Genomic DNA, 10903 nt, shown 5'->3' on the forward strand with positions numbered 1-10903 from the left:
CTAATGTGCCTTTTATGCAACAACAATAAAAATAAGTCTAAGTCTATAGTTATGCTGGACAAAATGTATTTGTAGGCATAATAAACTGCGAAAACCAAGAACATTAATTAATTTCAGCACCTTGTCTTCACGAAGTCCTTGAATGCTGGAGGACAGTATTGACTCATTAAAGTGCAAATCTGAGTCGATAATCAAATGAAGAATTTCGTTTAAAAATGTACTAAATGAAAGAGCTATACTGCTCTTTCAAGCACGTAATTAAATATTAACTCGCAACGCGTGATAAATATGCAATAAACACTACAGCGTTGAGGTCAACTAATTTACAGAATCCATGTTTATCAATCAGACTGAATAAATAAAATACAGCAGGGAGATAATGTAGAAGCAGATAAAGCTGCCCTGAAACCAATTTGGCTCTGCAGAAAAGAAAGAAAGACTTACCAGCTGTCCCGAGAAAAGGAGGTGATCAGTCGTATCCCGGGAGCCAGAGGAGACCTCATTGTTGATTAAAAACCGGTTAAAACTTCCTACTCAAACTGTTACCAGTTGATCCCAAACATCATGTTCTCGAAGCAGATATCAGTGAGATAAGACTGGTTGCAGTTAACTACAGATTTATAACTAAACACCCGAGAGGAAGCTTCCTGCTATTTGAGTCATCGATGGGAGGGGGGGGGGGACGGAAGAATGGTAAATGAAGCCAGAGGATAAAAGCAGACGTTAGCTGTTAGAGGAGAAAAACGGCTGTCGTCCGACTTCTAGTACGGAGATGGAGTCCGTTAACATCCAGCAGAGCTCCATAGTATGCTTCTAAGTTTATATGCCGCGATGAGAAGAGTCAGCCTACGTCCCTGAACCTGAATTAAAACGTTACGGCGTGGAAAAGCGCCGGATAGGAATAAAGAACTACTAATAATACTCAGAATATGCAGAAAATCTCGTGGAGTACCCACGAGACTTTCCAGGAGGAGCCTCCCGACGTCAGAATCAGTCTTTACGTAATCGCGTCACTGTAAATAGAACGTTGTATGGAAAGCTAATTTTAAAAATAATCAAGCCACATTCCTAACAATTTTTTAAACCAGTGGTGTACAACATTTTTACTACACCCATCAGGTTGGAAGTAATCGCAGGGCACAAAAATCATATTTTAATTTAAGTTTTTAAAAAAAAATGTTAGTTTTTTTTTTTTTGACCTGCTTACAAATATTAAACCTAGATTGGCCCCATATGGGAAAGAAAGAGGGCAGACAATATGGATCCCAGAAGGGTTTGTCCGCAGTTTCCATGGTGTCCCTACTGCCATATAGGGCCCATGTAGGACCCATGTAGGCGGTGGCCCTACATGGGTTTGCCCTACATAGGAAACTGTGGACAAAACGCTTTTGGGACCCATATTGTCTGCCCTCTTTTTTTCCCATATGGGGCCAACCTAGTTATGCTGGCTGGGTATAGTCACCAAAAAGAAAGGGATCTATCATTGTAGATCCAAAACATGAAACGGGTTTTGTAAATTTGCCTTATTCAAAGAATCATGCAGTTAAATTACAAATGCCAAAAATTGACAGATTTTTCTTTTCCAACAAGAACAGAATTTGGTCATTCCTTGTTGGAATCAATTAGACTTCGGTTCACCCTGGTCTGATTTAGTAAAAATCCGAGAAAATAGTTCAATTTAATACTAAATTAAAAAAAGAAAGAACGAAAAAACAATGATTAGTGAAAGATGGATACTTGCTTATATGTTGTTTATAACATTTTACCTTACGATTTTGATATATTACCCACAATTTTGCATCAATTAAAAAGATAACCGCAAATGTTTTATAATAATTTGAAGTACTATAAAACATATAATACTATTGTACACACTATTGTGGATGTGTGCAGAATAGTAAATATATCATTCTTGTGAAAGGAAAAGCTAAAAAAAAGGTTAAATGTTCTTAATAGTAGCAGCTGGAGAGCTGTGGTGTGTTGGTGGTCCTCCATTCTGTCTCAGTTCCTCTTGTCACACACTCAGTGTCAAACATTTTTAGAGATTTTGGTGGTTATGGATGTGTTAGCGTTACATGGTTGTAGAGGATTTGCAGATGGCCACCGCTACTAAATTGGAGATTAGACTTGATAAAGAAAGTATATTGAGATGCTTTGCATGTTGGTGCATTATCCTGCTGGAGTTAGCAATCAGAAGATGGGTAAACTGAGCTCAAAAGGAAGTGAAAAAGATCTGCAAAAATATTCGGTAGCTTTCAACAGATGCTAAAGTAGCACAAAGTGAATTAAAGGTATTCTCCACACCATTTCACCACCACCAGCCTGAATCAGTAATGCAAAGCAAGATATGACTTCCAGTTGTTCAAGCCAAATTGCAACTGAATATTGCAACTGAAATTGATACTCCAATCTGGTATTACCCTAAAGGTAGAGATGGTGTAAATTGCAGCTTCTGTTCTTTGGTCCTTAGCTGAAACAAATGGCATCCGGTGTGGCCATCTGATTCAAGGTTCAGTGTGGGCTTTTACTAACACTGACCCACATTCTGTTAAAATGACACAAGCAAGCAGGATGGAGGGTTTAAAGTCAGTGACTCGTCACCTTAAAGGTCCTCACATTTGGATTGCTGTTATTTAAAACTTGTAAGAATGCTTATCAGAAGTAAATAAGCATTTTGTTTGAGACAAGTCTTCAGGAAACAAAAGAAGTTACTCAGGAATTTGTTCCAAAGTTCCTCACACCTTGGTTGTAAAAAGTTGTCATTCAAGCTGTTGCCTTTGGATAATTTCTGTTTAATCTGCCTTATTTTCTTTCACACTAAATAAAAATGATAAATGATTATATGAAACACAATCCATTTACACAATCTATTCATGGTTACAGCAAAGACATATGGTAATGTCTCTCCGTTACCATAAACATATTGCTCTTTTGGTTTGAGCAACACGTCAGATGTAATACAGAATTGTGATAAATAAAATAAAGTTAAATTAGACTATAGCTACTATTTTGAAAGCCAAAATTGTATGAATGAAAAAAGGTATGAGAAACAATTTGATTGGATAGTAAGAACCATTTCCTGACAGCGAAATAGTTAGTTTTGACAAGAACTGAACTAAGAAAATAACAGTTCAATTGGCCATTATATGGTAAATGGCTTGCCGTACTTAGCTGGGAGCAAACGCAAACATTTTCTGCCAAGTTTCCTCAATGTGATGTTCAGATTTTATTATAAGAAACAATTAGATTTTAATTGGGATAAATTAAACTACATGTAAATTAGAGAGACTCCCTGTTTGACGCACCCTGTTATACGATGTATGTCCAGTGGCCGGGGGTAGAGACACTCTTAGAGACTCCCTGATATACTCTTCAACCCCCCGAGCATTCATTGTTGTTTTTTGTTTTGTTTTTTTTTATTCATCCACCCCGCACCCCACCTGCAATGGTACGGCACCCCCCACTAGGGAGCGCCCCCCACTGTTTGGGAACCTCTGCCTTACAGCAAGATTCCAGGCTAAGGGTCTTTCTGCATGGGGTCTCCATGTTCTCCCTGTGCATGATGGGTTCTTTCCAGGTACTCCGGCTTCCTCCCACAGACCAAAAGCATGTCTGTTAGGTTGATGGGTCTCTCTAAAGTCTTCTTAGGTGTAAGTGTGTGCATGCATGGTTGTTTGTCCTGTCCGTCTCTGTGTTGCCCTGCAATGGACTGGCAACCTGTCCTGGGTGATCCCACCTCTCACCCATTGACCGCTGGAGATAGGAACCAGGAATGGACAAATATGTAAAACATTTTGAACTGAACCGCTGTTTGTCATCAGTAAGATTCTGCTAGATTAGTTTGTTGTGTATTGGCATCATATGATTACTTTGAGATTGAACAGGAAAAATAAGTTTCATTATATTCAGAACAAATCACTCTCAAGTTTTCACCTGGATCCTGTCTCGTCCAACCAGCTTTGTTGGAGATTTTTGGAACTAAAACTGTCAGTGACGTGCGGTCAGGGGAGGCAGGTGAGGCACAGCCTCACCTGTCATCATGGAAAAATTAATATATAATAATAAAATAATTTATATTGCTATTTTCACCCTGTGGTTTGTACTATAAAGTATCTATTTTTTACTTAGCTTAACCAATTCTGATGATTTTTCCATAAAATTACAATGAATTACAAATACATTTATTTAAAGTTGGTGCTGAAAGTTATTCAGGACTAAGTTCGTATTTAAGTTGAGTTTTACTTCTAAATTAAATTATATGTGTCATTTTATTTTATTAAGTACTATGTTTATTTTTAGGAACATAAAATTACTCTGAACATTTGAAATTGCTGGCTAATTACAAGTTATTTGCAGTGGAGACAGCTATAAGATTGAATCCAGTCATTCTTAGAGTTTGATTTGTGATTTTGTCTTTTCTGATAGATTTTGTAATTTTACATCCAGGATCTTCAGGAGAATTAAGCGAAACCCAAACTCATTGTTCTCAACAAAGAACTTCTGCATGACCAAGAACATGAGTCTGCTCCCTCAAGGTATTGAAGCTCAGAAGAAATGTTCTCTAAAATGTTGTCATGCTTTCTAGTTACTGCAGCATTTTAACACTAACTTATGTTTGATACAGAAGGTGATGTAGTCCTGCAGCTGCTGCCAGTACCCCTTCCTGCCCCACCTTACTAATTTGGGAGAAGAGTTTCAGATCCATCAACCTGGAAGTTCAGAAGGTTTCATTGATATCCAGCCTGTAAGTCAACATTCATCTCTGAATTATGCTCAAATTGTTTGCTGTTTAAATAAGTGCATCACTAATGGCCTGTTTTTCTGTCTTCTCTCCATCAGGTTGGGACAAACCTGGTGGTGCATCTACAAAATGTGACAACCCATATGTCCTCATGCAGGGAGACAGGCAAAATGCTAAAGTGTCGTTAAAAATGCTCCTTGTTTAATGGCTGAAAGGTTTACTTGTAGTTTGCTTTAAAACAGACTTTTTTCATTAAATGTTTTCTAATGTGGAGTAACAGATACTTCTGGAGTTGTAGCCAAATGAGTTGAAGTGATTTAACTACTTATGTTTTGTAACTTTTGTAAATGAAATCTGCTGGCTCTATATATGTATCATGTGGAAATAAAAGAAGCTTTAAATTCATATGCCTTTTAATCCTGTTTTTATATAGTGAAATTTAAAATAAATATATTTTTTAACCCTACTATAGTGGTATAATAACCCTTGAGTTGGGTTATGAGTTTCAGCCCAATTTTGGGTCAATTTAACCCAACATTTGGTTAGTTGCCATGACCCAATGTGCTGGGTCAAACCCTCAACCCAACCCAGTTGAGTTAAAACAACCCAGCGCTGGGTTACGTATTGGGTTATTTTTAACCCAGCAGTTTTTACTGTGTAGGACCAATAACATGCATGGTGTCTAATGCAGGTCTTGTGAGAAATTCTGTTTCCCTGTGAAAATCTGTTCCCCCTGTGTCGGGAGCAATGAAACGTCGTAAGGCGTTAATGAAAGAGTCTGTGTCAAGAGATGAGGCAACCTCAATATGTACTGCTCTGATTGCCAAACATGTGAAGATAACCCCATATTTCTTCACAAGACTTCTCCCACGCTTCACTTCAAATGGACCAAAATAGTCCACTCCAACAAAACTAAAGGGGGGTTTCTCAGGTGTCACTCTGCTCTCAGGCAGGTCAGCCATTTGTTGCTGGCCTGCAGCTCCATGAAGCCGTCTGCAGATGACACACCTTGACATGATCTTTCTAATCAGTGCACCAGCACCAGGAATCCAATATTTCTGATGGAGCTTTGAGAGTATGTGGTTCCTACCACCATGACCCACCTCTTTATGGATATATTGGAGAATAAGATAAGCAATATGAAGATCTTTAGCAACAATGATAGGATGTTTAGAATCTTCAGACATGACAGCCCTGCTGAGACGTCCTCCAACACGCAGCACATCATCCACCAGAACAGGATTTAACTTGTATATATGACTGCTTCTTTTGACNAGTCAGTAGCTTTCATATGTAACCAGGATGGATATTTTTTTACTGTTGCATTTGAAGGACTTTGCTTAAATTGAGTTTTAATTCTAGTTATTTTTTCATCTGCTTACTTAGTGCACAAGTTAATGCATCAAAACTTCAAATTATTGTTGCTGATTGAATCAGAAGCTGTTCATTTATTTCAAAAAGTGCTTCAACTACAATTCATGTTGATGTGAAACAGCAACATTTACTCAAGTACAACTGTTTGTTCTACTAAAATGTTTAAATGTTTTGTGGCAACGTAATGAGTATGTAGGTGCCAAATATTAAATATATTGGCAGTGAAGAAATTAGCCTTTAATGACAATAATAATAATAATAATAATAATAATAAATATGGAGAAAGCAGATATTTTCTTATTCCTCACTGGATATAGTAGTGAGGTAAAAATAAGCATAAGTATAAAATATCAATTATCTTTTTCATTACAACTTTGATAAACACTTAAGTTTAGGATCTCAAAAAAGCCATTTGGACTGACAGAGTGGTATTGATTCTGAAATCTCATAGAAACTAACAGATAGTGAGGGAAACGTGAGATTTTATTTTTTTAATACTTTTAAAAAAAAAAAACAGCAGACCAGTAGGTGAATTCTTGCAAAATCCACCCGACAACAATGAGTGAAATTCAAGTTTAACTTTTACTTTTACTTATTTTCTGTAAAAGTCACATTGACATAATTTTACAAAGTCAATGTGCCTTTGTAAAATTATGTCAATAATTACATGTACAATGTTCACATATACACAGAATTCATAATTTACAATAAATAAAGTAAGAAAAGTTAACAAAATGCAAACAAAGAAAAAATATTTATTATACCTAATCCAGAAAAGAATTGCTTAAATTGTTAGAAAGTTGAGTTTGAGCTGGATTAGAACCTTAACAAAGAGTAATGGGGATATAATTAGTCCAACTAGGGTGCTATTAAAATCACTGGGAATGTTAAACTGGCCAGGTAATTTGGTGACATAAAATACAAGCAGCCAAATTCACCCTACAAAGAATATGTGTGAAAAGTACTACAGCATGTCTTCTAATGATGCAACCACTTAAAGTCTAAACATCTGACAAAAACGGAAAGCGAGATGCCAGTTCCTTCAGAAATTGCAGTTTCCATTACTGTAAGTCCAAATTCACCAGTGTTAACTGCAGAGCTTTAGCATATGCTGTGGAGGATAGAAGCATTTCAGACAGCAGTTCACAGGCCATATGTGTGCATAGGTATAAGGGTGTGCCATTAGTACCTCTGGGGTTGTTGTGGAAGATGCAGTTGTTGGCGCAGGTGTCAGGGTGGGAATCCCAAAAAGAGGAGGCACAGCAGCAGAGAGTAGGGAGCTCCAGCTTCATCTGAGACAAACGCTCCTTCATCTGAGCTCTCAGAGCTTTGACAAACCTGCAGAGAGTCACATACAGGTTATTATTCAGCTCAGAAATGCTTACCGGCTGCTTTCTATTAACTGCAAGTAGCAATTTGGCTGTTTGCACATTAAAACAGATGAAGATTAAACACTGAGGGCTTTTATTTCATGTTAAAGCAGCTCAAAAAGGAAGATTGCATGGCTGCAACTAACAATTATTTTAGTTATTAATTAATTTACTATTCTGTCAATTAATCAATTATTTGTATAAAAAATTGGCAAATTTTTCATTATCTTTTTATACATTAGAAATACATAAAAAGATGTAAATAAACAAATGATTCAATTCCTTTTCTAAATAAGAAAATAGACATTTTATTGCCTAAAATGAAATAACAGAGCATTCTTTTAGTGAACTCTTGATCATTTGTAGCAAAGGATGCATTTGATTCAACAACCCTTTCTGATTGACTTAACATCAACACAATGTAGGCCTGAAATGTTGATGATTTTTAGATTAACTTGGATGCTTAATAGATGATTATTTTTTTCTTACAGTATTTGAATAAGGCGATCGGGCCTGGTGCAACATGTTTACATTCAATGTTTTTTTTTTCCTTAAATGCACACTGTATATATTTTTTGTGCAGTTTTGCTCCATGTATGCTATTATTTCAGCAATTAGGGATGCAACTATTACTAGTTATTGATTAATCTATCGATTATTCTGATGATTTATTAATTGAATTTTTTTTAAATGGGCACATTCATTTAACCACTTAAGCTTTTTTTACACAATATTAGAAATACATTAAAAACAAAAATAAAGAAATCATTTCAGGGTTTCCCCCAGTGTATTATAAGCCTGGTGGCCGCTGTTACGTCAATCCGCGTTTCCCCATCAGATACGGTTCCCCCTGCGTCTTCTTGCCGCTCTGCACCACCCAGGCGGCAAAATACGCGCGTGCTTGTTATGAGCGCTGAGAAAGCACGCGCTTGTTCAGCGCGCTTATCTGGAGAACTACGGACACCGCAAAAGCTCAAACAATCTGTTTCGCAAAGTTGTCACACTTTATTCACGTTTTTGTGAGAAAATAATTATAAAAATAAATATTTATGTGTGTGTGTATATATATCTATATAGATATATATATATATATATATCTATGTAGATATTAGAATAGATAGATAGTGTTAAGAAAATAAATTTCAAGTATGCTAGTTTTAAAACTTAACATGTCTTGATTGAAATAGCCTAATTATAGTTTTAAAATCAGTAACTTATTCTGGCCTATTGACCTTTATGTTACTTGTAGTTACAGCAGATGGTTTGCTAAGATCGTTTGAACTGCCTTTTTGTCTGTGTGGGAAAACAATAAGTAGAAGTTCTAGCTTTTCACACTCATCTGTGAAAAGCTGTAAAACATAAGGAGTTCCTGGCTTTAGAGAGAGGGTCAGAGATAGCTCCTGGTAGGATGAGCAAAGATACGCCTTATTTAAATAAATTAAAGATAAGAATACGCCTTTTACTATAAAACTTTCTACACAGAAGTAACAAATCAGATTTGCTCTCGCAATTCTCCAAAGACGTCTTTGGACATCTTTGCTTTTCTTTCTTTCTTTCCTTCTTCTTCTTTCCATTTATGTCAGGTAAATGAATGTATGTCTCTGTTCTGCAGTTTCTGTTGTAATTTTATGCGTTGTCTTCTATTGGATTAATCTGTAATTCTGTGACATCTGCACTCATTGTTTTTTTGTGGCTACACGCGGCCTACCGGGAGAACCTGGAATGAAGAAGTTCGAGCCAAAGAGTTTCTTTCTTAAGAAATATTATAACCTAGAATCTTCTTCAACAATAGATAGATAGATGCGTTTTAGTGCTCAATATTACCCATCACATACCATTCCCCCTGTGTTTAAGGGGGGAACAGTATCTGATGGGTGATACCGTTCCCCCCTTTTAACACAGGGTGAACCGTATGTGATGGGGAAAGGCAGATCAACGTAACACCGCCATGCTTTACTAGCCCCCCGCCCCACCAGGCCAAGCGTTGCTTGTTTTTGTTATTAGAAATTTTTGTTATTTTGATTTAATAATCAAAATAATAATAATAATTTAATTTTTTTATAATTTAATCTGGATTGAAAATGTCTCTGTTGTTCTGAGCGTTTCACTTACAGAGCAAATTTATTCCTAAAAGATAAGTTTATAGTTTATGCATTTAAAGCCGGGAGAGTGGACCAATCACACAGCTGGTGCCTCTGCACGTTGCCTCGCACGCTGCTGCCATTGCTTGATCTCTTAAGTCTACCTCAGTGTGGATCGCGCGCGCCTCCTTTCACACAAACTGGACACTGGCTGACCTGTATTGATATTTACATCAACCCCCTGCATGGAATTTTGTTTCTTTGGCTAACTCCACATCAAAGTAAGAGTTTAAAACTCACCGCATTACCTCTGATTGCGCAGCTCAATATGAACTGCAGGAATAACTTGTAGTCACGCTTTCAGATCGGTGAGAATGATTTATCTTTGTGAACAAAGAATTATGTGGGGCGTTTACATCTCAACACGCTGCCCAGCGTCTGGCTCTGTCTTCCCTGTAAAGTTTATGTATGTGTTCCCGGTTGGCCGGTGTGTTAGGTGTTAATGAACCAGCGCTAACCTCATCATGCAGGTTCAGCCCAGTGAAGAGCTTTCACGCTCTCCTCGTAGTCACGCTTCACCCTTGTTATATATTATTATTATTTTTTTTAGTATTATTTTTCCAGTTACATGATGCATATAAGATGCTTTGTCCACTTAGTCAGCCAGAGTTAATGTGCCTGGCCATGCGGAGATCTGAGAAACTCGTCCCACAAACTTGAGCAACCCAAGGCAGTTTCTGTGACTCTTATTAAAAACTCAACAGACACGAAATGGAAGAGCTACTAAAGCCACATTAGCAGCATTACATTAAATTACTGGCAATGTTTTCCCGTAGCATAAAATCACCCAGTAGTATTTACTATTCCTGTTTACTTAACATCTTTTAATACAAAAACATGGTAGACCACCTCAGCTCCCCGACCACCAGGCTTAGCAAGTTTTTTGGGGGAAACACCTAATTAAAAAAAAAAAAAAAAAAAAATCTATTTTATTGCCTAAAGTAAAGCCAGGAGGATTACCCTGCCATTGAGTGTACTCTCAATGGCAGGGTAATAACAACAGAACAGACCCACCAAGTCTGTTGGGAGTTTAAGACTGAACAATACTGGAAAGGCATATGGGAAAGGGAGGCGTCCCACAACAGCAATGCACAGTGGCTAACCTCTCTACGAGAGGACCACAGCAACCTCCCTGAACAAGCCCCGGTAACCATCACTGTGGCAGATGTCCAAGAAAGAGTCTCGGGTATGAAAAACTGGACAGCACCAGGGCCTGACATGATCAGGCCCTGGTGATCATGTCAGGGCCTGATCATGTCAGGCCCTGGTGCTGTCCA

The 10903-nt window shown here is 37.5% G+C and overlaps 1 protein-coding gene and 1 long non-coding RNA gene across 3 annotated transcripts in view; one reads left to right on the plus strand and one right to left on the minus strand.

Moving 5' to 3' along the window:
* The first annotated feature begins 4444 nt into the window (after positions 1 to 4444).
* On the plus strand, positions 4445 to 5146 carry LOC103130774 (uncharacterized). The gene is made up of 3 exons (XR_475268.2): positions 4445 to 4535; positions 4625 to 4744; positions 4840 to 5146. It is a non-coding gene; the product is annotated as an uncharacterized LOC103130774 (long non-coding RNA).
* Positions 5147 to 6591: 1445 nt separating this feature from the next.
* Positions 6592 to 10903, minus strand: part of ccdc15 (coiled-coil domain containing 15) — a 59660-nt gene continuing 55348 nt past the window's right edge. For both annotated transcript variants that reach the window (XM_016666167.1, XM_016666168.1), the window contains exons 9-10: positions 7305 to 7453; positions 6592 to 7226 (exon numbers count right to left, since the gene is read on the minus strand). In XM_016666167.1, the coding sequence (XP_016521653.1) occupies positions 7177 to 7226; positions 7305 to 7453 (199 nt within the window). In that variant the 3' untranslated portion in view covers positions 6592 to 7176. The remainder of the gene's footprint in view (positions 7227 to 7304; positions 7454 to 10903) is intronic.

This window comes from Poecilia formosa, unplaced genomic scaffold, assembly GCF_000485575.1.
Source record: "Poecilia formosa unplaced genomic scaffold, Poecilia_formosa-5.1.2 Scaffold671, whole genome shotgun sequence".
In the NCBI taxonomy this organism is placed as follows: domain Eukaryota; kingdom Metazoa; phylum Chordata; class Actinopteri; order Cyprinodontiformes; family Poeciliidae; genus Poecilia; species Poecilia formosa.